The sequence below is a fragment of the Natator depressus genome, chromosome 1, assembly GCF_965152275.1.
Source record: "Natator depressus isolate rNatDep1 chromosome 1, rNatDep2.hap1, whole genome shotgun sequence".
Lineage (NCBI taxonomy): Eukaryota > Metazoa > Chordata > Testudines > Cheloniidae > Natator > Natator depressus.
In genome coordinates this window covers 305309485-305335867 of record NC_134234.1, presented here as the reverse complement: position 1 = coordinate 305335867, position 26383 = coordinate 305309485, and the positions used below count along the sequence as shown (strand labels likewise).

General features: G+C 43.6%; 2 protein-coding genes across 8 annotated transcripts in view; one reads left to right on the top strand and one right to left on the bottom strand.

Annotated features, from left to right (window-relative positions):
* Window positions 1-12498, top strand: part of AASS (aminoadipate-semialdehyde synthase) — a 50861-nt gene extending 38363 nt beyond the window's left edge. Inside the window, exons 21-24 of the mRNA XM_074942323.1 lie at window positions 1609-1724; window positions 5553-5641; window positions 9512-9688; window positions 11424-12498. Coding sequence (XP_074798424.1) covers window positions 1609-1724; window positions 5553-5641; window positions 9512-9688; window positions 11424-11542 — 501 coding nt within the window. The 3' untranslated portion in view covers window positions 11543-12498. The remainder of the gene's footprint in view (window positions 1-1608; window positions 1725-5552; window positions 5642-9511; window positions 9689-11423) is intronic.
* Window positions 12499-23725: 11227 nt separating this feature from the next.
* The window catches only part of PTPRZ1 (protein tyrosine phosphatase receptor type Z1), a 195522-nt gene continuing 192864 nt past the window's right edge, over window positions 23726-26383 (bottom strand). For all 7 annotated transcript variants that reach the window (XM_074942315.1, XM_074942317.1, XM_074942316.1 and 4 more), the window contains one exon: window positions 23726-24739. In XM_074942315.1, coding sequence (XP_074798416.1) covers window positions 24599-24739 — 141 coding nt within the window. In that variant the 3' untranslated portion in view covers window positions 23726-24598. The remainder of the gene's footprint in view (window positions 24740-26383) is intronic.

Sequence of the window (26383 nt, the reverse complement as noted above, 5' to 3'; positions counted from 1 at the left end):
GAATGTAGGACAGGGTCAACTGGGGATGGGGGTAGCTAAGAAGGATACAATTAGAGGCTTGACCTCTGAGAGTGTCTATGCTGCAATTAAAAAGCTGTGGCTTGCCTAAGCCAGCTGACTGGGGCTCAGGCTAAGGGGCTGTTTTAATTGTGGTGTAGACATTTGGGCACGGGCTGGAGCATGGACTCTGGTACCCTATGAAGTGAGAGGGTCCTAGAGCTCAGGCTCGAGCCCGAGCCAGAGTGTCTATACCACAATTAAACTGCCCTTCGCCTGAGCCCCGCAAACCCAAGTCAGCTGGCATAGGCTGGCTGCAGGTGGCTTATTGCAATGTAGACCTCCTAAAAGCCCAGAATGTAGCCTGGCTGAAAATTTTTCTTGTAAACTATTTTTTATGGAAAATCGGTTTGTGATCAAACCCTCCCCATCCACAAATGTCCACTTTCTGCAAGTGTTTTTTTTTTTTCTTTTCTTCTGCAGTGAACATGACTCCAGGATCTGGGGCTTTAAGGAAAACTCCAACAGTCATAGGACTCGCAATAGCATGAGAAATGGCAACACTGCCATTTCAATGAATTTTATCTACGTGTATTAACCATGACAGAGCTGTCCTCTCCTATGACTCCTTAAGAATTTTTCCTTTTATTTCATTTCTCTTGTACAATCTTCTAGGTCATGGTTTGAGGCTTGCTGCTGAACTGTCTTTGTAACTGCCAGATGACACCTGCTTCATACATGCAATCTTGCTTTACATGTATCACCTTGTTACATTTTTGGAAGAACATGGAGCAAGCAATAATTAGCATTACTGAAAAATATATTCAGTCCCTAAGATGCGTATGAAAGTTACAGGAAGGGATTTTTTGGTAAACATTTGTGAGATGACTAAAATCAGGGCTGTTGGCAGGCTGCTGCTATTCTGTCCTTTTTTCCCCTTCCTTTTGTAAATTGAAGTGTCTACCCCTTAGGCAACTGATGCAGTGTTCTGGCCTTCTGATGACCTGCCCCCCAACAGGTGGTCTTGCTCACCTCACCAGTCTGTTTCCTCCCTTCTTCCAAATGGGATTCCCCTGGCTCTCACCTGCTTTAAGAACCCCCCAACCAAGCAGAGAACCTCTGGCTCCTCTGACACTTGGTCTTTGACATTTGCCACCAGTTCAACATAAAGCAGTTCTGGGTTCGGTGTTGTCCTCCCCCACTTTTTGTTTGTTCACATTCCCATGCCCCTCTTCCCTTGCTGAGCAAGGGGGCGGGACCAAGCAGAGACAGGTAGTTCAGAAAGAGTGCTGGCTGGCGAGACTGTCTGTGCGTGTGTGTGTGTGCGTGCGCGTGCGTGTGCGCACATGCACAGCCCGCCCCCTCTCTCGCTCCATGCAGCATGGAGAAGAGGCAATTGGCTCTCACTGCACTTTAGAATTTTGACCTACCCTTGCTTTGCTTGAAGCACAGACCTTCTTCTCTTCTCTCCCTCAAACCCTAGATATTCAGTTGTCCTCAGTGACCTGCACCTTTAGATTAGCTAGTTTCCTAAAACTTCATCCCAGGGGTATGAGAAGAGGTCCCAGGCCTGCAGGTGGTAACTTGCTATTTGAATTTTTTTGTAACTAGAAAGAGCTGATGTGTAAGCTGCTTGGACTCAAACCTTCTGCCGAATCTGATGTCCTGAGAGACGCAATCTACAGCAAACTGGAACAGGACAACAGTCAGCTGGAAGCAGTGGAATGGTAGGAGATTCCAGTCATGATTCTTTATTATTATTATTATTATTATTATTATTTTATTTTTAATAAAGCCTTTCTAGAAACCAAGTATGTAGCCCAGAACAGGAATGTTAGGGTTTACTAGACATATTCATTCAGAGCTTTATTCTAAACTTTACTTTTAAACCTGTTGTTTGATGTTTGTGACAAACGTTTGGGAAGGCCTGATCCTGCAGTTGTTACACATGTGGACGTGTTGCATGGGGATAGGCTGCAGAACAGAGCTCCCTTTATTAACCTTCTAGAAAACAGAAGTTTGACCCTAGAGATCAAATATTTCGGAACATTCTGTTGAGTTCCTTGCATTGCAGTTAATCAGATAGTTGATTGCCACAGTGATGATTTTGCATCCCACTAGCAATGCTATGATCTAATGGAGAGGTCTTCTAGAACTACAAGGATGCATTGGAGTTTAAAAAAAAAAAAAAAGTATAATTTCAGACAGCAAAAATTTGTCCCCTACCACCACCTTTTGGAGGGCTAGGGAACTGACACTCAATCCTCGCAATGATGTGTTTGCTGAAATATGGTGCTATAGAAAATAGAAATCAGACGAAACATCCACTTCAGCTCTGTTAGTGTGACTTTGGTTTGATTCTGTTTGTATAATTGGTGCCCCTTCCCCTCTTTCCCCCCCCCCCGGTGTGTATGGGAGTTAATGGTTTTTTTAATGGTTTTTAACAGGGACTAGTGCTTTTATATAGCTATCTGTTTAGTTGTATGCTTTTTGTTAAAAAACGTAATAAAGTCATAAAGAAGCCCACACACATCTTGAGGGATGTATGTGGGGGTGAGGGTTAATGGAATCCAGTATTTGCCAATGCAACGCCATTCACAAAGTATTTCCTAGCATCTTCTCAGCAGAGTATTTTTGGAGCACTGTGTCACCTGGGTTCATATACTCTGCTCTGTTTCTTTGCAAAATATATCTTAACCTTTGTCAATGATAAAATTAGTAATGTCTGATTTCATGGTGACACCAGAGAGCAAGGTGAGGAAGCACAGTGGCTAGGATATGGTACTAGCAACCAGGAGAACTTAATCTCTTCCTGCTCTGCTGATGACATGCTGCGTCACGTTCAGGAAGTCGCTCCTCTTCTGTGCCTGCATTTTTTCTCCACTGACACAGGGATGATATGTAGCATGTTTTTAATTTGTAGATTGGACAGTGCTTTGCTAAGATGTTAGAAGTCTTGTTTTTTGCTGCAGTGTGACCTAGTATTGAATCTACTCTGTAGACCGTGCATATGGATGAATTTTTTTGCTGGAATTAATCCTAGAGATGCTTTGCGCTTCTGTCCTGCTGAGTCGCAGGGTGGGTTGATTTAAATCAGTGAGCAGGAAACCTCGATTTAAATGATCAATGTTCATCTAGTTTTGCATTTGTACTTTTTTTCCTAAAGGTTCATTCTCCTTGGTTGGTATAGCTATTAAAATATGTTGATTTTGCAGTAGAACTCATACACAAATGCACAAAAACAGCATTTTAAAAATTGTTTTGTGTTAACTAGAACTAAAGTGTTGTGGATACATAAGCAAAAAAAGGTTATCAAAAATGTTTCGCATTTAAAACTAACTGATTTCCTAAACAAAGAAACTTCCGTTAGTAAATTGATGAATTGTTTCGGGTCACCATGGACCAGCTTTTTGAAGATATTTAGGTGCCTGAAGATGCAGATAGGTGCCAATTGGTGTTTTCAAAACTGAGCAGGTTAAGTGCCTAACCCCTTGAAATCTATGGGGGTTAGATGCCTTCCCTGCTCAGATTTATTTATTTATTGAAAATACCCCAAGGTATCTATTTTTTTTAGTCACCTAGATAGCTTTGAAAATCTGGCTGCATGTCCTTCAAGTTTTTAGAATTTGTAGATCTTCTCTCCCACCTGGTTTTTATTTCTAGATGGGAAGAGGAAAAACAAGCTTTCCTGTTCTTTGTTGTCCCCCCCCCCCCCCCCAACATCTAATTGGTTTCTCAACTTTGAATGAATTGAAATTTGGATGAAGGGAAAGCAGTGGATGTATTGTTTCTTGACTTTAGCAAAGCTTTTGACACGGTCTCCCACAGTATTCTTGTCAGCAAGTTAAGGAAGTATGGGCTAGATGAATGCACTATAAGGTGGGTAGAAAGCTGGCTAGATTGTCGGGCTCAACGGGTAGTGATAAATGGCTCCATGTCTAGTTGGCAGCCGGTGTCAAGTGGAGTGCCCCAGGGGTCGGTCCTGGGGCCGGTTTTGTTCAATATCTTCATAAATGATCTGGAGGATGGTGTGGATTGCACTCTCAGCAAATTTGCAGATGATACTAAACTGGGAGGAGTGGTAGATACGCTGGAGGGGAGGGATAGGATACAGAAGGACCTAGACAAATTGGAGGATTGGGCCAAAAGAAATCTGATGAGGTTCAATAAGGATAAGTGCAGGGTCCTGCACTTAGGATGGAAGAATCCAATGCACCGCTACAGACTAGGGACCGAATGGCTAGGCAGCAGTTCTGCGGAAAAGGACCTAGGGGTGACAGTGGACGAGAAGCTGGATATGAGTCAACAGTGTGCCCTTGTTGCCAAGAAGGCCAATGGCATTTTGGGATGTATAAGTAGGGGCATAGCGAGCAGATCGAGGGATGTGATCGTTCCCCTCTATTCGACACTGGTGAGGCCTCATCTGGAGTACTGTGTCCAGTTTTGGGCCCCACACTACAAGAAGGATGTGGATAAATTGGAGAGAGTCCAGCGAAGGGCAACAAAAATGATTAGGGGTCTAGAGCACATGACTTATGAAGAGAGGCTGAGGGAGCTGGGATTGTTTAGTCTGCGGAAGAGAAGAATGAGGGGGGATTTGATAGCTGCTTTCAACTACCTGAAAGGGGGTTCCAAAGAGGATGGCTCTAGACTGTTCTCAATGGTAGCAGATGACAGAACGAGGAGTAATGGTCTCAAGTTGCAATGGGGGAGGTTTAGATTGGATATTAGGAAAAACTTTTTCACTAAGAGGGTGGTGAAACACTGGAATGCGTTACCTAGGGAGGTGGTAGAATCTCCTTCCTTAGAGGTTTTTAAGGTCAGGCTTGACAAAGCCCTGGCTGGGATGATTTAACTGGGAATTGGTCCTGCTTCGAGCAGGGGGTTGGACTAGATGACCTTCTGGGGTCCCTTCCAACCCTGATATTCTATGATTCTATGATTCTATGAATTGATCTAACTGAAGAAAATATTCTCTCTGCTCCTGCTAGCTAAACTGAACCTAAAAGTAATTAAGGCAAAAGTTTTTCTACACAACCAATGGAAAGTGCTTACATTTGGAAAAATGTAAATACCAGCATTCACTCCACTGGAAAAGCTGAAAATAGATTTTCTTTCTTAAAATTGTGGTGTGCATATACAGTATAGCTTGAGTTGACCTCAAAAGTTAAAGGTGTTTTCCCCCGAGACTCTATAATTAATCAAGTACCACCCTTTAACTCATTTAAAATTTTGAGGAGGACTCATTGGTTTTAATATATTCTAGTAAGTTTAGGCCTTCACATGAGTTGTTATAATTTCAAATTTAATTTTAAACAGGTTTATTTCTCAAAAGGAAAAAAATAATTTATTTGTTTAAATCACTTTTTTTTTTTTTTTTAATCCACCCTGTTGCGCTTTCGGTTACATAGATACAGGGTCAAAATTCTACATGATGTCCTATTGCTCTTCTCCCAGAATTGCACACTAAGGGCCTTGTCCCTCACTTTGTGGATTGTAGAATGTAACTTTCACAGGAAAGCAATGATCTCATTCTGTTGTCTTTCTCTCACCAGGTTAGGGTTACTTGGAGATGAGCCAGTTCCTATAGCAGACTCCATTGTGGGGGCTCTTGCCAAGCACATGGAGCTGAAGCTGCCCTTTGGTATGTGAGCCTGCATTATTTCACATTTGAACTGAGGTCTTGCCTACACACACTCAAAAAAAATTAATCTGATTAAGTAAAGGTGTGAATTTTAAAGTGGATTGTTAAACCACATCAAACCCTCTGTGTGGAGGCTCTCAGGCCTGGTCTTCACTAGGATATTCAGTCGATCTCACTATCTTGCTCATGGGTGTCAAAAATCCACATCTCTGAGTGATGCAGTTAAACCGACCTAACCCCTGGGGTAGACAGCGCTGGGTTGATGGGAGAATTCTCCCATCAACCTAGCTACTCCCTCTCAGGGAGGTGGATTATCTATGCCAGTGGTCACCAACCAGTCAATCGCAATCGACTGATTGATCCTAGAGGATCTCCGAGTTGATTGCGATCTCTGGTGGTGCAGTGTGGCTGCTGCAAAGGCAGACTCACTGCCCTGGTCCCACGCCATTCCCAGAAGTGGCCAGCGCGGCCCTGGGGGCAGTGGGGCAGGGATCTCCCTCTGCACGCTGCTCCTGCCTGCAAGCACTGCCCCTGCAGCTCCCATTGACCGGGAGAGCTGCGGGGGCAGTACTTGCTGAGAGGGGCAGTGCGTGGAGTCACGTGCCCTCTCCACCCACCAGGGGCCACAGGTGCATGTTCACCTCTTCTGGGAGCGGTGTGGGGCCAGAGTATGCAGGTACCCTGCCTTAGCCTCACCGCGCCGCCGACTGGGAGCTGCCGGAGTAAGTGCTGCCTGGCGGGAGGCTGCAGCCCAGCCCTGAGCCCCCTCCTGGAGCCAGCACCCCATACCCCCTCCTGCACCTCTACACTCTGCCCCAGCCCAGAGCCCCCTCCTGCACCCAAACTCCCTCCTAGAGCTTGCACCCACTCCTGCACCCCTGCCCCAGGCTCAGCCCAGAGCCCCCTCCCACACTGCGAACCCCTACCCCAGTCTGGTGAAAGTGAGTGAGGTGGGGGAGAGCGAGCAACGGGGAGAGGGGGGGATGGAGTGAGCGGGGTGGGGCTTTAGTGAAGGGGCGGGGCCTCAGGGAAGGGGCGGGGTAGATCTTGGGTTGCCCTTATATTCAAAAAGTGATCTTGGGCATAAAAAGATGGGGGCCACTGATCTACGCCAATGGGAGAATCCCTCCCGTCGGCGTAGGTAGTATCTTGACTCTGCTGCTGCAATTTTTAAGTGTAGACGTGCCCTTATTCAGAATTAAACTGAATTAAGGACACTTTTTATCTTAATTCACTGAGTGAAAGAATAAGTGAACTAAGCTAAACCAAAGTAAGGTCACAGTAATTCTGTGTGGATGCTCTTATTCAGGGGTTTAGTGAAGTTTAAGTAATCCATTATAAACTCACACCTTTAGTTAATTCAGATTAATTTTCCTGAGTGTCTTTATGTAGACAAGTCCTGAAACATGCTTTATTATTTCTCCCTTTTGAAGGCAAACAGGCGAAAGTCAAGCGAGATTGCTAACAAAGAGCATAGTTCAGTGTTGACCCCCGCTTGGCTGTTGCTTAACCCTGTAGATGTCTAAACTCATGAGCTACCAAATTTTAGCTGTAAAAGTCACCTAGGTGCCTAAGTTTCTGCTTCAGGGTATGTGCCTGCCACATCTAAGCCCCAGTGCAGTCCTCAAACCAGGTGGATATAGGCAGATGGAACACCTGTCTTGTCTGCTGGGCCTGATCCAATGAGGTGCTCAGAGCACACCTAACTACATGGAACAGCCAGGTCGAGGAGGAGGGGCATAGGAGGATGACCTCCCTTGTAACTTTTAGCCCAGTGGTACTCACCTGGGACCCAGTTTCAGTTTCCTGCTTTCCTTGATGAGGAGAAGGAACATGAAAAGGGGTATCCCACCTCTCAAGTGTGTGCCCTAACCACTAGACTATGGGATATTCGGATGTGGGGCGCTCTGTCGCTCCTGTGGAAGCTGTTCCACATGGTATGAATATAGTTTGGACAACAAAGAGAGTGAGAAGGCACCACTAGGCACTTCTAGAATGAGAAGGCCAGATAACTGAGATGTGTGAACAGCTCTGTTCATCTCAATGGATGTTCTCCTCTCCCCTTTCTGCCTTCCTCCGTCCCATTTCCCCACCCCTCCCCGCAGTGTCTATGCTTGTGAGCCTCTGTTATGTACCAAGCCATGCCCATTCGTAGCTCCTCCTCCCAGTCCCAGCATTGTTCGGCACAAGCATGCCTGTTCTCAGCTCCCCACCCAGAGGGACAGTCCTCCCCAGATCCTGACTGACGTGGGACGGGAGCAGAATCTGGGAAACGGGCTCAGACTGCCAAGAGTGGGGATGACGGAGAGGGGTTTGGAACCCCCACAGGGGCAAGACACCCCAGATCCTGGTTCATATGATGGAAGGGCACCCCCAGAAAACTTAGTCCTTCTATATCAGCTGTACTACTCGAGGCATGTTTCCCAAAAGTATAAAAAAACCCTTCAACAGAGGCAGAGAGTAACAACATGCTCATTGATCATTCTCAGATTTTTGCCATGCTTAGAGTTCAAATTCACAATGCATGGGTGCAGCTCGGGTTCAGTGGCCACAGTGTTTCCCTTTGAAGGCTCAAACTCTGCTTCAACAAAGCTCAAATCTTGCTGCACGTCCCATTTCAAATTTTTTGGTTGCAGCTGTTTTCCTCACTTAACCCTGAATAACTTCTTCAATATACATCCCCCACCCCAAGGGGCAGCGAGTGCCATGCTCCATGTGCTAAATCCCAAGTGACTGAGATCAGTTTGGGGTGGATCAGTTTGGGGTGACTGAGATCAGTTTGGGGTGAGCCATAGTTTGAGCCCCAGGTGTGGGTTTAAAAACAAACAAACAAAAAAAACCCAGAAGAATTTTAGAATGATCCAAGTTTGGACCAGCTAACACTATTCAGCACCTCCATGAGGCAGAGTAAATTTCAAGACAGTCTGAGTCTTGTGCATTTTAAGCATGTGGATTTTAAAGCACATAAAGTAGGCCTTAACAGAGAGCAGTGATGAATGGTAACTCCACTCTAACAGAAATTAGTGTTGTACTTAGTAAATTGTTTGTTCTGTGTATGCAGCTGATCCAAAGGTTTGTGCTGTGGAAAAAGTAAAGCAGTGTGGGCCTGAACCTGCAAAGCACATAACATGAGCAGTCCCATTGAAGCAAACGGGATTGCACATGTTTTGAGATAAGCACATGCTAAAGTGCTTTGCAGAATCAGGACCAGAGAGGTCAGAATCATGCTGGATCAAGACAATCACAGTATCCATTCTGTGTCCATTTTATAGACGGCTAAACAGACATGTGAAATAACCCAAGGTGGGAATATTAATAATTCTGCCATATAAAGATGCATCTTCAGAACAAGAACTACATTATAAAATGGTTACTGGTCAAATGGCCATATTCGCCCAGAACCATTGTGGGTTAATTTTCTGCTTCTCCAAGGGTTCCGTGACTGGGCTTACATAGCCAAGTACAGTGTGCCTTTTACCACTGACGTAGCTAACCCTTTGTTACATGGCTTTTCAATTAATATCATGGGACTGATTCTGATCTCACTTATGCTGATGTGAATAAAGAAAGTCTCCAATGAAGTCCAAGTAAGTTCAATAGGACCGATGCGCCAAATCTCCATATTACAGAACTGTTATCATTCTAAATTGGTTTATTTTATATACGAAATGTTCAGGATGAGGCGCTTAGCACTGGCGGGTGGCTGTTTGGGTTAATCAGAAATAAGAGCCTAAAGCAGAACACACACTTGATTTGTCAGCTCACGGGCCTGCAGCTGATCTTCTCCTTGTGTGCACAGTGCCTAGCACAATTGAGCGCTTCATAACCATAATAGAAATGATATATAATAATCTAGGTTTGTCTCTTTAGGTGCTGGAGAACGAGATATGATCATTATGAGAAATGAAATAGGTATCAGGCACCCATCTGGCCATTTGGAAGATAAATTCATCAGTCTGGTTGTGTATGGTGATGATAAAGGATTTTCTTCAATGGCTAAAACTGTAGGGTACCCCACAGCTATTGCTGCTAGGATGGTTCTAGATGGTAAGTGCCTATTCATCCTATACTATGACTGTACAGTTATTGTTTTAGGGAATTGCTTCACACCTTTCTTTGTGTTCGGCTACCTCTAGAAAATGTAGAATGCGCACGCATGGCTTGTCTACACTGGCACTTTGCCGCGCTGTGACTGTCTCGCTCAGGGATGCGAAAAGAGCGCCGCACGTTTCAGTGCTGTAAAGCGCCAGTGTAGACAGAGCACTAGTGCTGGGAGCCGCGCCTCTTGTGGAGGTGGCTTTAGTGTTGCCAGTGTAGACTAGCCCATAGTTTATATAAACCACCTTTAGAAAGTCTTGAATTGTTCCTATATCATCTTAAATTGATTTTTTTTTTTTAATTTCCATTTTTGGGTGTGGCTATGTTAGTCATTTTCTTAAATCACTTTGTCACTGGTTAGATTTTAAAATCTAAACTGTACCAAAGGCATGTTAATGATACTTATTAATGACTAACATCTACATAGAAGCTTTCATCGGAAGGTCCCAAAGTGCTTTTCTGCCTTTTAAAAATTATCTACAAAGTATGGGTTAAGAGTGAAAACTCCATGACATTTTTAGTCCCCTCCTAATCTTTATGCTGAATGGTCTTATGGCCCACTGCTGAAACCCCAGAATAACTCTATACTAACTAAAATACAAATCTAGCCGTGCAGACCGATTCCTGATTTGATTTTCAGGGATCATGTTAAAGGAGAGATGGGAGGGATGTTAGATCATTTTGAGGAATGGGAGCTACTCTTTCTCCATAACCAAAATCTTCCCTAAAATCACAACAAAAAAGTCACTGTCCTTGTGCTCTATCGCTGCTTTCCAGTGTGATCATGTGCATGCAGAGAAGGAGGGGAGCATTACGTTTCCAAGATGCTCTATCCTTGCCTCTCCTCTGAGAATTATACTCTCTCCTCTCAAGACTGAGATCCTACTCATTCTGTGGCTTACAAGGAGATTGCTGAACCACAAAGGGCCAAATTCTGCATCTACTCCCATGAGTAATCTTGTCAATCAATGGGGCTAGTTGTGTGAGTAGAAGTTATTCAGCATGACTGAGGACTACAGAGTCTGAGCCAAGGTATTCAGAGGCTTCAGCTCACTTGCAAAATTTTAACTATCCTTAAAGGATTTTGACTATTGTTACTAAATTACTATTTTTGCCAGGGAAGAGCAGCCTTTGACATGGCAAATAAACTTCTGTTGCATTGAACAGAGAGAGATCCTGACTCACAACAGGCTAAAGGCAGACAAAGCTAGGTGCTCTCATCTGCACCTTCTGAATCATTTAACTTTTGAGGCCTGCATTAAAGTTAACCAATCAGACTGTACATGTAAATAAGCACGTGCTTATTGGTTGTAGCCACCTCTATGCCATTCCACACATTCAGATCTCTGTTCCTTTATTGGCTAATTGGAAATGAAGAAAAATTTTCTGAGTCTGATTTCACCTTGCTTTTTTTAGTTTGGTTTAAAAGGAAACAAATTGTTACACGCCTGACACTCATGGCCAAAATGGAAAGTCTTCCACATGTTTTCTTGGATCCGTTTGAAATGTGTATACCAATACATATGACAAGTTCCGTTTTTAGTATCTCTCGAAATTGACTTTTACCTCCAGACAGCATCAATACTTTACCTAACAGGTCAATAAATCCTGATATACACTGCAACAGAAATTAGTATATGCACATTAGTCTAAATATCATGTAATTTCCTTTTTTATCTTTCAGGTGAAATTGATGCCAAAGGTATGGTAATTCCATTGAGGAAGAATATCTATGCACCAATACTTGAGCGCATTAGAGCAGAAGGCATTGTATGTAGTACCCAAAGCATTATCAGACAATAACTGACAGCAAGAGATTGAGCTTGATTTTTTTTTTGTTTGTTTTTTTATCTCAATTTTGGCTTCCCGTTTTATGTACACAATTGTGGGCCCACTACTGAGCGTGCCTACAGACTGCAGCACAAATGATGCCCTTTGTAAAATTATCTACCTGCATTTATGCGGGCCTAATGAATATTTAGAGGTATAAATGGTATCACTTTTCCCTTCCAAACTGAGGGGGCTGTTCAATAAACTAATTGGCTCTGCCCAGGATAAACAGGTCACATCATAAAGCGCCCAAAGCCTTTTGCCATCAACATAGCTTACAATGCATTATTATACTGTATAATACATTAATGATGTATTAGTAGTAGACACTTTGCTAATAAAAGAAGAAATCTAAGGAGATTTTAAACACGGTGTGTATTTTTAGAACATGAGAGCATGTTATTGGCAGAAGCATGGAACTCTATTGTAGGAAAAATCTCAGGGTTAGGCCCACAAAAGGATTTAGGGCCATAACTGCCACTTTAGGTGCCTAAATCAAAAATTTAGATCCTCTGATCCCCACGCAGCTGCCACCTAACTCTGTACATGCCAAAAATCCCATGGCACATAAATTGCTTTTGGTAAAGTTCCCATGGTGCCTAAAAATGTGTCTGAATATGCAAATAGCTGCCTTAGTCTAGGTGTCCCAGTGCGACTGGGGCATAGGCATGAGCTAGGCATTTTCCACCTGTTTCTCCTGCAATAAGAGTCCCAATATGGTAGCTGTTCTCAGAAGCACATTCTCTCTGGCCTGATGAAGATTTATTTATACTCAATGGAACAGCTTCAACAGGAGCAGGGGTGTGCACAAGGCCCGGCAAGCAGGGGCATGGGCCCCCCAATCAGCAGGGGCACAGAACTCCTCCAGCACCAGGGCTGCGGTGGCGGGGAGAGTCAGCTGCTTTAGGCAGGAGAGCAAGCTCCTGCTGGAGCTGGGATGGGGGCGGGAGAGAGGAAAAAACGAGCCGGGGGGGTGGGGAGGGGAAGGAAATGGGGAGCCGGAGCGGGTGGGGGGGTGGGGGGGGAGAGACCAGTGAGCTCCTGCCGGGGGGGGGGCACAGGAGGTTATAAGAAAGGAACAGCTCCTCCTCCGTTTTTGCTTGCCGCAGGAAAGGGCTTAGGTATCTAACTCTAGGAAAGGGATCATGCCTGTGAATTCTAAACTGAGAGAGGTGCCTGGAGTTAGCCAGCTAACTTTCTTTGAGGGGTAGGAGTTGAACTATACCCCCTCATCATCGTTTCCTATTGGCTAGCTTACATGACTCCCTACTCAGCATGCTGGCTTTTGTGGATTCCATTCTTAGGCACCTAACCCTCCCCATGCATTGTATAGGGAGCATGGGTACATAACTTAGCTATGGAAGTCACTAGGTAGCAGGGTGCCTAAAATGTTAAGCACTGTGATGCTTAACATTTAAATCCCCTTTGTGGACCTAGCCCTTAAGTGTATATTAATATGACAGAAGTAAGTCTGGTTAATGAGTTCCAACCAGTAATTAACTTTAAACATCGTCTTGGTCTAAGTCGTTGACAAATTTATACCAAAGTCATTACCAGAAGCAGAGCTAAATACTGAATTTGCATCTTGTTACCAAGAAAATGTTGATCATGTAAAATAAATGAATGATAATTTTGTACATCTCAGGGTAATATGAAAGCAATTATAATTTCAGAAAGTCTAGCTCGCTAGCACATTCAATCATGTGAAATCTTGAAATGTCAGTCTTTAAATATAAAATCTGCATTTTCATATCTGCCAGATCTGTGCCTCTTGGAGATCGGAATAAATATACAGGTTAATAGAGTGCTTTAAAAAAACAAACAAAAAAACCCACACCAAAACCCATGTTTCTAGTTACTGAATAGAAGCCTATTATACAGTGCATTAATAACTATAACATGTATTGCTTTTTTTTTTTTTTTTTTTTTTTTTTTTTACTTTCTTTCCAGTTAAAGGGCATGCAATGGCATATAAAAGTACTCTATGCTTGGGATTAGCAAGGGCATTTAGGTTGTAAATGTAGTGCAGTTAAAATGTCATTTGGAGAAAAACTCTTAAGTCTGTTTACTTTTGAATTACTCTTTCCACTTGGCCTAGCAGAATAATGTAATTACAAGTGTAAAAGAAATTAGACTCTGTGGTGCGCAAGGCCTTAAGATATTATAGGCAGAGAAGTGTAAATCCAGGATGTACTAATGTTTTTACACTGGTCTGTGAGTGCGTTCTCCTTCCTCTCTGCCTTGTCCTAGAACACATTGTGAAAACATTCATCCAATACGTTAATCAGTTAGGACTTCCACAGAGCAGTGTCTGGCCTGTAAAACTGTCCTTTCTTCTTGTAATACTGACTATTGATTCTAGAAGTCTGCCTGCTTTCCTTCTTGGTTCTTCCCCACTGCACCCTTCTCCCTAGTTTACTATGTCACAGCCCTGAGAGGCTGGGCTACCAGAGGGAATTTTTGGTTTTGGCAGCTTGTCCAATAGTAGGAATCAGCTGCAAGCATAGATGAAGTTCATGATTAGAGGTAAAAATAAACTATTTTCACAGGAGTTAGATGTACTAGGTGCAGTATTTAATAAGATGATGGTTGGCACAAAGCTGAGGATGAAAGGTGGTAGAGGAAGGAAGCAGAAAGTAAGGGATGGTAGAAAAAGTCCAAGGGTTAAATAGAGAGGTGTCTAGGGAGGGATTTAGTAGTGGAACTACTTCATGATCCCAACTCTTGATTCTATTAGGTTCTATTAGATGATCAGGATAAATGGATGAAATCCTGACCCCATGAAGGCAATGGGAAAACTCCCATTGGCTTCATCAGGACTGGGATTTCACCCAAGAACTTTATCTAGAACCCCCCGCACCCACTAAACCGTGCATTCATTTCCCCCCCATGACAGAAAGCAAGTGCACTAAGAAAATGGGGTTTGACTTTTTGTTTTTATTTTTTTTAAATACTCATTTCTGAGCAGGAGAGGAGGAACCACTCCGGTGTTTCCTTCAAGAACTACCTCTGCTCCCTTCGAAGGGATATGAGAGAAGGTATTGCTATTTCCCAGCACTTGGGTTGTGTCTTTTCTGCTAGGCCATTTTTTGAAACCCAAAAGCCACTGAAACTTTTTCTGAAGACTGTAGACTTGCCTTTAAAGTAATAGGGAGAGTGCTGAAATTTGTATCAGCTGATGCATAGTACTTAAAGAAAAAATACTGGATTTAAACAAACCACTTTGTGTGGAGTGAACATAGCTTTTTGCTTTTTAAATATGGGGACTTCTGATGTTGGATTATTTTGTATACAACATGGATTTCTACATGTAGAATTGATAGCTGTCCAGGGCTTCTCTTGTGAAGTTTTCAGTACACAATAAATGTCTTTTGAAGCTGAGTTTATACTTGCCTCCTTTTTGTTTTTGCATGAATCACAAAATATATTATGGTTGTGGCTGCAGAAACTAATCTCCCTGAACACATCGGGGTGTCCAGAAGCTGTTGTCTAAACTAGACTCCAGGGTGAAATTCTGGCCCTGTTGAAGTCAATGGCACAACTCCCATTTGACTTTAGAGGAGCCAGGGTTTTCCCCAGAGGCTCCGATTCTGCAGACTTCAATGGGGCTCTGCATGAGTACAGGGGTCTGCCTGTATGCAGCAGTGGGCGAGATCCGGGCCGCTATCAAGATGCATAAAAACTCAACCACACAAACATTAGAAACCCAGAAAATGCACAGTTGTACTTTCCACACCTCCACAACTGTAACTGTACCTCTGTAGAGCTGGCAATGGGGATTAAACCCCTCTCCTTAACACCACCTGCCATTTTCTACACCCCCTCATTTTCAACTCCAGATCTGCTGTCCTAGCTTCACACTTCCATGGACCCGTACTGCTCCTTGAGCGGGGGAGTACTAGCAGAGGGTAGGCGGACAGCACTCTGGACGATCGGCTGCCTTGTCTAGATGTACAGGTTCTGCTTTAACTATACTGGTACAGTTAAAGTAGCCCTGTCTTCCTGCACTGTGGATGCAGTTGTACCTGTATAGCTTACTTTCGTGAAGGAAGGGAAATAAGGTATACTTCTGTAATGCGCCTTCAAACTGCCTCCACAATAGGGCTTGTTCTAGTATAGCTATTTTGTGTGGTGGGTTTTTTCCTTTTTTAAATGCTAGTACAAAACCTGTGTAGAGCAACCCTTTGCTGAGGGATAAGGTAATGGAATCTTACTGAGAGATTCCTTTGATTCGGGATTAGAGAATTTAAAACACAATTTCTTTAGAGTAGCAGCTGTGTTAGTCTGTATCCGTAAAAAGAAAAGGAGGACTTGTGGCACCTTAGAGACTAACAAATTTATCAGCACATAAGCTTTCATGAGCTACAGATCACTTCATTGGATGCATACAGTGGAAAATATAGTGGGGAGATCTTGCATACACAGAGAACATGAAACAATGGGTGTTACCATACAGACTGTAACAAGAGTGATCAGGAAAGGTGAGCTATTACTAGGAGAGCGGGGAGACCGGGGATGGGACCTTTTGTAGTGATAATTAAGGTGGGCCATTTCCAGCAGTTTACAAGGACAGTAGGAGGGGAAATAAACAAGGGGAAATAGTTTTACTTTGTGTAATGACACATCCACTCCCAGTCTTTATTCAAGCCTAAGTTAATTGTATCTACTTTGAAAATTAATTCCAGTTCAGCAGTCTTTCATTGGAGTCTGTTTTTGAAGTTTTTTTGTTTGAAGAATTGCCACTTTTAGGTCTGTAATCGAGTGACCAAAGAGATTGAAGTGTTCTCTGACTGGTTTTTGTAGAGCTTGGCTGTAGACAATGGATCGTGTGGTGTGGTCTGGATGAAAGCTGGAGGCATGTAGGTAAGTATAGTTGTCAGTAGGTTTCTGGTATAGGGAAACACCACCCTATACTGGAAACCTACTGACGACTATACTTACCTACATGCCTCCAGCTTTCACCCAGACCACACCACATGATCCATTGTCTATAGCCAAGCTCTATGATACAACCACATTTACTCCAACCCCTCAGACAGAGCCAAACACCTGCAAGATCTCTATCAAGCGTTATTACGATGACAGTACCCACCTGCTGAAGTGAAGAAACAGATTGACAGAGCCAGAAGAGTACCCAGAAGTTACCTACTACAGGACAGGCCCAACAAAGAAAATAAGAGAACTCCAATAGCCATCACCTTCAGCCCCCAACAAAAACCTCTCCAACGCATCATCAAGGATCTACAACCTATCCTGAAGGATGACCCACACAGATCTTGGGAGACAGGCCAGTCCTTGCTTACAGACAGCCCCCCAACCTGAAGCAAATACTCACCAGCAACCACACACCAAACAACAAAAACACTAACCCAGGAACCTATCCTTACAACAAAGCCTGTTGCCAACTGTGTCCACATATCTATTCAGGGGACACCATCATAGGGCCTAATCACATCAGCCACACTATCAGAGGCTCGTTCACCTGCACATCTACCAATGTGATATATGCCATCATGTGCCAGCAATGCCCCTCTGCCATGTACATTGGTCAAACTGGACAGTCTCTACGTAAAAGAATAAATGGACACAAATCAGACGTCAAGAATTATAACATTCATAAACCAGTTGGAGAAGACTTCAATCTCTCTGGTCACTCGATTTCTGATCTAAAAGTGATTATTCTTCAACAAAAAAACTTCAGAAACAGACTCCAACGAGAGACTGCTGAATTGGAATTAATTTGCGAAGTGGATACAATTAACTTAGGCTTGAATAAAGACTGAGAGTGGATGTGTCATTACACAAAGTAAAATTATTTCCCCTTGTTTATTTCCCCTCCTACTGTCCTTGTAAACTACTGGAAATAGCCCACCTTGATTATCACTACAAAAGGTCCCATCCCCCATCTCCCCCCGCTCTCCTGCTTTAATAGCTCACCTTTCCTGATCACTCCCGTTACAGTCTGTATGGTAACACCCATTGTTTCATGTTCTCTGTGTATGCAAGATCTCCCCACTATATTTTCCACTGTATGTATCCGATGAACTGAGCTGTAGCTTACGAAAGCTTATGCTCTAATAAATTTGTTAGTCTCTAAGGTGCCATAAGTACTCCTTTTCTTTTTACAATTTCTTTAGTTTCCCTTTCTCCTTTAATTTTACTACTGCTCCTCTTGACCCTTGAGCTGGCTGAGAATATCAGGGTTGAAAGGGACCTCAGGAGGTCATCTAGTCCACCTCCCTGCTCGAAGCAGGACCAATCCCCATCTAAATCATCGCAGGCAGGGCTTTGTCAAGGCTGACCTTAAAAACTTCTGAGGAAGGAGATTCCACCCTCCCTCCCCCAGGTAACGCATTCCACTGCTTCACCACCCTCCTAGTGAAAAAGCTTTTCCTAATATCCAACCTAAACCTCCCACACTGTAAGGTGAGACCATTACTCCTTGTTCTGTCATGCGGTACCACTGAGAACAGTCTAGACCCATCCTCTTTGGAACCCCCTTTCAGGAAGTTGAAAGCAGCTATCAAATCCCCCCTCATTCTTCTCTTCTGCAAACTAAACAATCCCAGTTCCCTCAGCCTCTCCTCATAAGTCATGTGTTCCAGTCCCCTAATCATTTTTGTTGCCCTCCGCTGGACGTTTTCCATTTTTTTCACATCCTTCTTGTAGGGTGGGGCCCCAAACTGGACACAGTACTCCAGATGAGGCCTCACCAATGTCGAATAGAGGGGAACGATCACGTCCCTCGATCTGCTGGCCGTGCTCCTACATATACGTCCCAAAGTGCCATTGGCCTTCTTGGCAACAAGGGCACACTGTTGACTCATAGCCAACTTCTCGTCCACTGTAATGCCTAGGTCCTTTTCTGCAGAACTGCTGCATAGCCATTCAGTCCCTAGTCTGTAGCGGTGCATGGGATTCTTCCATCCTAAGTGCAGGACTCTGCACTTGTCCTTGTTGCACCTCATCAGATTTCTTTTGGCCCAATCCTCTAATTTGTCTAGGTCCCTCTGTATCCTATCCCTACCCTCCAGCATATCTACCTTGCCTCCCAGTTTAGTGAGGGAGAGAAGGCTATAACAGTGTGATCTGCCTCAAGAACCCCTTAGCAAGGTAATCAAAGAGGCAGAGTTCCGATCAGGGGGTTTTGGTGTGGGGAGCATGACAACTGTATTTCTGAATTTTTTTTAATGGGTAGGTAGTTAAGTATTTTTCCTCGTTCAAATAAAAGGTGTAAAACACTTACTTGTAAGAAGCCTAGGCTGGTGGACTGCTAGACTGTTATTAAGGTGGTTTAATGAGTGTAAATGAAATGGTGCCATGAATACTGAGCATCACAAAAGTAATCTCAATGGCAATACATATATATTCCATCTAAATTTCCCCCCACACTCTATTAAGGTTGCAAAGTGAAGCACTCAACCATTAGGAGATGCCAGTGTCAAGATGGCCCTTGCACCCTTAATTTAGCCCCCTCCCCCATACATTATGTTATGGTCCAGTCTTTAATTACATGATCTCACACTTTCCCCACCTCCCTCTCCCTCTGCACCTATTAACCTCCTCACCCCTATCTACACCCTCCCGGCACCTGGGTCCTGTCCCCCTCCCCCGCAACTTTAGGAATGTACCCACCCACACTCCTCTGGCCACTGCTGCTCCCAGCTTCCTCTGTGTACCTATCAAAACTCCACCCCATCCTCTCTGCCCTTATTCACTGGTCTTTCTTTTCTGGCTCTTGCCCTAACTCTGCACCTATCTACTCTCCCAGCTTCCTAACTCTTCCATTCACCCCTTCCCCAAGGCCCTTTATTTTCTCTAGCCCCCTGGCTCCTGCTCCCCACATTCCTCAAACCTCTGCTTTCCAGTCAGTCTGCTGCTACCTTCTCCAGGTTGCGTGGGCTCTCAATAAGAAGAACCTTGGGAGTGCAGGAACGAGTGTCACCCTGCCCTTGCACCAAATATTGGAGGTGATAGAGTTCCTTAACAAAATGAGTAAGAATTTCTTTGGACACGAGCAAAACACCCTTCCTTCGCTCTCTGTGTCCCACTCTCCCTGTCCCCCAACCATCTTATTCTCAGGAATGGCTGGCCAGTTTTAGCAGAAATGTTCCAAAACCAGTTATCTTGAGGGAGCCACCCAGAATGAAAAATGTCTGCCCAGACAGCAAAGTTATAAGCAATGGAAACCAGGGTCTTATAAAGCCAAGGAGCAGGCAGCTGTAACCATTACACATGGCTGAGAGCCTTAGTTTATGGCAATTGTTATTGTGTCTTTAGAGCAGTTACAAGTGATACATAAATGACAGCTGTAAAAGTTTTCCTTATATATGCAGTCACAATAACAAATACTGTATTTTCAGGAGTTGGGAGTGTTGCTGGTGAGTATATGTTTATTTGGGCCATTTATATGGGTCTTCTTAGCAGGAAACCCGTTAAGCATAGCATGACATACACAGGTTTAAAAAAAAAAATAAAGCCTTAAATTGACATTTTGTTGAGTTAGTTGGAGACTAGCAGTCTGTCCCTAACATCTTTTCCCCACTTGACCCAATTTACAAAGACAGGATCTGTCTTTTGAGGCTATAGCCTGGATTATAAGAAAAAAATTAAGTAAAAGATGGCCTTTGTCTGAGAATTACTTGCCAGCTCTATTTGGGAACTGACACGCATTTATTAAAATCAATAATCCATCACAGGTTGAAGATTAGAGAAGATTTCTTATGATTCTTAATTTTTTTCCATATCAGAACCAGTATGTGTTGCTAAAGAGATTATCCTAAGGACTTATGTTTTAAATAACTTGTCAGGCATGCTAAGATGATGAATATGATTGCAGACATCAGTGGAAAAAATCTTGGAATACCACTTGCTTCCTTGGATTATTATTTTAAAATGGACAGTGTTTCTTTCAAACTAGTTTTGTAGTTTGAAAGAAATACTGATTTCAAGGGTGAATTTTCAAAATAGGACTTTTCAGTTTTGCTTTTAGTCTGAGTTAGATTTAAGAGCTACAGGAGAGTGTATTTACCTATAAACCATTTTGTGTACTTGGATTATATATAACTATTTTTAAGTGGAAGAAGTGGGGTAAAAATACTATCAGACGTTGTCAGGGGAAAAAAGCCTGACACTGTGTTGGGTTATGGTCCAGTTTTCCTAGCGCAAAAGCTGGAGCAGACACAGGCTTTAGGGTTACTTGTGCTGTTGCCTTGAATCAAACTGTGTGCTGATATGGTGAGGAGAGCAAATATAAAGTAAGAGGATTAGGGAATGGGGTTTGGGAAACAGCCATAAGATCAAAATTAACCTCACTGCACTTGCACCCCAGGGGATTAAGAGAAGAAAAAGTATTTTGTCTGTTTATGTTCTGTGTTGTTGAAACAGAAGAAGAGAGCCTTAAATTCCATTGCTGCCCTGTTTGAACTATTTATGCAAAGGTTTGCAAGAAGTAAAATCCAGTTGCCTAGGCCCCTTAGAGGAATATGTCTTCTGGGAAAGAAGGAACATCCTACTTCTTTAAAATATAGCTCAGCTGAGGGTTGCAAAGATGCAATTTATGGAGTTTTACAATGTTATAAATTAATGTGTATTTTGTGGGCGTGATCAGGTACAATATACATGGAACTCTTTCGGTTTCTCAAATGAAAAGAAAATATGCAAACTACAGAGTATCTGTACAAACATAAGTTTTAAAAACCAAATCTAAACTTTCTCTGACATTCAACATGGCTAAGACAATATAAATAATACTGCATCATATCCACACACACAATGTACCCCATTAAGCTATATTTCCTACCTAACCTAGCATTAGCAATGTACAAATATGACATGTAACAGCGCAAGAATCACCTTAGCAGCCAGCAGCCTGATTCACAAAGAATGGCTTCTTTATTTCCATATGAGTTATTTGTGCAATTGGTTGACCCTTTGAATTAGGGAGGCAGGGGGGCTGCATAAGTAGAGAAGCAGATGAGATCAAGTGGAAAATGGGATATAACAGAATAAACACATTGGCACAATTTTAGAAGACAAATTATGCATTGTCTTGTTTTGACTGATTCAGGTCAGTCCACTCACACTTGTGATTTCATCTACATGTTACACAGCAAAATGAATGAGTTTGCCTAATTTTCTTAGGACTTGTCTATGTGGTCAGCTGTGTGCATCAAGTCACGGTGTAACTCTAGCTTGCTGCGTTCCAACTGGCCATGTGGACCCTGCTACCGTGCCCTCAAGTTCTGTAGCATGTTTCGATGTACAACTATTTCAAAGTGAGTTCTTATAAAATGAGACTCCTGGTTGCTGGAGGACCGAGACAATGTTAAGACTCCAGGACTGTAGACAATAAATGAGAGAAGCTGAAGACAAAATTTTATAAATGATTCCAGTGGCACAGGAACACTTTTAATTGGGGGGGGGGGTGCTGAAAGCCAGCACCCTTACCCTTGTCTGCCTCTTCACCCTGAGCTGGGGGTGGGTGCGGGGCCAGGAGCAGAGCCCGGGGCAGGCAGCCAGGAGGGGAGGGGCGGTAGCCAGGACCCCAGGGGAGGGGGGAAGAAGCTGGGACTTGGGCATGGGGCTGGTATCAGAGCCCCGGCTAAAACCTGGGGGTGCTGCAGCAACCCTCACACCCCTAGTTCCCAACCTATGAATGAGACCCATGTGAATTTACACAAACAAGCAACGTTGCATGTCTCAGTACTTCTAGCTTTCACGGTTCTGAATTCTGGAGCCCAGAGATCCATTTAAATGCCTATCTGTTGTCAGGCACTCCTCAGGTAAGCACAAAAGAATGTCAATACTGAGTCAGACCAGTGGTCCATCTAGCTCAGTATCCTGTCTTCCGACAGTGGCAAATGGCAGGTGCTTCAGAGGGAATGAACAGAACAGGGCAATTGAGTGATCCATGCCCCACTGTCCAGCTTCTGGCCGTCAGAGGCTAGGGACACCCAGAGCATGGGGTTGCATCTCCAGTCATCTGGTACAGAAGCTGATTTAAGTGATAGGTTACATACCACACATAGTAGTTCTGCAATTTCATATTTGAGTTCCTTTAGAAATCTTGGGTGAATATCATATGATCCTGGTGACTTATTACTGTTTATCAATTTGTTCCAAAACCTCCTCTACTGACACCTCAATCTGGGACAGTTCCTCGGATTTGTCACCTAAAAGAATGGCTCAGGTTTGGGAATCTCTGTCACATCCTCTGCAGTGAAAATCAATGCAAATAATTCATTTAGTTTTTCCACAATGGCCTTATCTTCCTTTAGCATCTTAATCGTTCCGTGGTCCCACTGATTGGCAGGCTTCCTGCTCCTGATGTACTTAAAAACTAACAGCAAAAAAAAGCTTTAAGGCTTTTGCTAGGTGCTCTTCAAATCCTTTTTTGACCTGCCTAATTATACTTTTACACTTGCCTTGCCAGAAGTTATGCTCCTTTCTATAAAAAGAAAAGGAGTACTTGTGGCACCTTAGAGACTAACCAATTTATTTGAGCATAAGCTTTCGTGAGCTGTAGCTCACTTTCTATGTTCCTCAAGTGTACAAAGGCCTCTCACAGTGCTCCGAAGAGCTCCAAGCCCAAGTAGGTCGATCTTCATCTGCTTCTAGTTTCTGTCCGGGATAAAATCCATTCCCCTCTCATTGCCACAGCATTTCTGTCCAGCCTCATATCAGATATGCCCCCTAAAAATCTAAAGCCAACTGTGCCAAAGTAAACTGGTTATTGTTACCCTAGCCTAAGATTTAGCGCTGCTTCAGCCTTCTCTATTCTCATGGACATAGCGGGTTTGATTTTAATATACAGCCTCTATGTCTAAAGATATAAATTCAAAGGTTTGAGGAAGCTTGAAGGAAGGTTGAGGGGGCAAAGCTGAGACTCCTAACTCCTACTTAGAAACCACTACTTCTTGTGATGCTTCTGCCAGGTTCTGGTTCCTGCCTCACAGCTAGAGGCAACAAGGAGCTGAGAGCACAATCATAACCAGATGGGGCAAAACCAGCCTGGAGGAGGCAGGCCAGGACTTAGCACTCATGAGTTTCACACAGGAAGTTTTTTTAACTTGAGCCAGTAATACTGTTCTTGATAAGTAAAATGCTTCAGTATTGATGACGCATATTTTGTTTACTGTGCTAGGCATAGACTGGAATATTTATATTTATTTTTTCAATGCCTTAGGTAAAAACAATTAAAACAATGCCAAGTACAGATGTTATTCTCATAAAAACTTCTCATTTCAAAACAACTGAATTTATATTTCCCACAAAAAGTTAAAATTACATGCACATATATGAAAGTTAATCAACAAAGATGCACAATAGTATATCAGAAGACTTTGTTAAAATAAAAACGGATACTAAACTACATCATTATAACAATGCAATTACACAGAACTAGAAAACTGACTCTGTAGTAAAATATAAAAATCTACAATTATAAATATAAATTTGGTCCATGGAATCACTATAGAAGTATTTACAGTAAGTATCAGGTTACTAGTCCAAGTCTCTACTGCAGTCTTAAAATGTTGAATATTACAGAGAACAGTATTTTATTTACATTCTACTATATTAAAAGTTATATTTCTAGCAAATGTATGGATTGCTATAAATACAGCAAGTAAATTGGATACTAAAAACATGACGTGTTTATTTGTAGTTGAGAACCCCCCTACCATCTATAAATATGATAAATTTTAAGTTAAAAGTAAAGCCAGACAAATTGAAAACTAATACTGAAAAACATACCACAATTTCATTCTTAGAAACACTGTAAAATTCAATCAAGTTAGTCCAGACATAACAAATGTATTACAAGAAATCTTTCAAAAAAAGGCACACATTGTTAATGATGTGAGTTTGGAAGTAAAATCATATGCCACAAAAATAACTATTGTTTGAACGGGAGAAGGGAACAGATCATATAATAACTGGACAGATTTCTCCCTGCATAATTTAAAAATGAAAACAACAATGCTAAATTCCAGGGATGACTGGGGTGTGCGTGTGTGTGTTTGTTAGTTAAACTAAAGATTCTAAGCTTTCAGCTGCATTTCCATCAGGTAAAGCTGTGCCATTACTGTCCATGGATGCAGAAGGGTTTTCTTCTTGCCTTGTGCTAACAAGACTGAGGATAGCTTTGTACAGAAACTGGTACTGCTCCTACAGAAGAAAAGAGGGTACGTTCAATGTGGTGCTCTAAATAATAATGCTAATACTTTTACACAAAAATAATGTAGCAATTGATGACGAGTCAATTGGTGCTATACAGCCCCCCAGCAGTCTACTGTGTGTAATTCATTATCTGATGTGTTAATTCTGTGCCAAATAGCCCCCATCTGCATACAGTCTGTAACTCAGTATCAATGGCTGTTGTGCGTGTGCTCCAGGGGAGAATATTTTCTTGTGCATTTTTTTTTTAATATAAGGGGTAAAATCCTGTCCTCACTGAAGTCAATGGTAAAGCTCCTATTGACTTCAACAGGGCCAGGATTTCATCCATAATGTGAAATGTTCCCATAACTCTGGAGTAATGGCACTGAACCTACTCTAGGTTTCCATTGTGTAACTGACAGCAGAATTCAACTGTCATCTCTGTGTAAGCGGACTGTTGCCCCCTTACTAACATTCAGTGGGGATGTTTTAGTTGCTAGCTCCCAGTAAGCTGGGGAATCAGGACCCTGAGACTGACAGCCCCCAGGAATTATGGGGAGAGGCCAATGCTCCAGGTCAGCCTGAATGACAGGGCGAGCAGGCTAATCAGGGAGTCAGGAGGCCAGGGAGGTCCCGTCCTCCGTGTGAGCTGGAATTGCTTGGGTCAGACAGAGTGGGGCCGAGCTAAGGAGAAAGCAGGGGCCCAAGCTAAGCTGTGCAAGATCCAGTGAGAGCAGACCTTGTCCTGGGAGCAGAGCTGCAGCCCCAAAGCCAGAGGCACAGCCCAGAGAGAGCAGACTTGCCCTGGGAGCAGAGCTGCAGAAACCAGAGCCAGAGGGGCCAGAAAAGCAGCCCAGGAAGCAGGTCACTGCTGGGAGCAGAGTCACAGAAGCAGCCTGCAGAGCAGACCTGTCCTGGGAGCAGAGCTGCAGCAACCAGAGCCAGAGGGGCCAGAAAAGCAGCCCAGGAAGCAGGTCACTGCTGGGAGCAGAGTCACAGAAGCAGCCTGCAGAGCAGACCTGTCCTGGGAGCAGAGCTGCAGCAACCAGAGCCAGAGGGGCCAGAGAAGCAGCCCAGGAAGCTGGAGGTAGAGCAGCAGCCGTGCTGAGGCAGAGTGGAGCTGGAGCTGGGGCTGGAGCAGTCCAGAGCCCGGTGTTGTGAGCAGCTGGGGAGAGCGAGGGGGACCCTGGGCAGTGGGCCCAGCACAGGGAGACGCCTCAGCCAGGAGGCACTGCAGGCCAGACTCGGAGTGGGATTTGTAACCCACAGGGCAGGGGTAACGCTGGGAAGAAGGGCCCTGCCACCTAGAGCCTGAGAGCATGTGGCCACCACCAGAGCGAGTGTCCAACCCGCTGCATCCCTGCAGCATAGCCAGGGCCTGAGAAGGAGGCCTGGGACTTACAAGGAACAGACTGTGAACTGCCCTGACATTCCAGAGACACTGTTTGTGATGTTCCCTGCCACAGAGCGAGGTGATGTGTTTCCTTTAACCTTTCCCATTACTCCTTATTCTTTTTAAAATTAACTGTTGATTAAATAACTTGCATTTGCTTCAAATTGTATGTAACGATCAGTGGGTCAGAGAAGTGCCCAGTGCAGAGAGAGTACCCCGGAGTGGGGACACCCTAGCCCCTGTCCTAGGTGACCACAGCA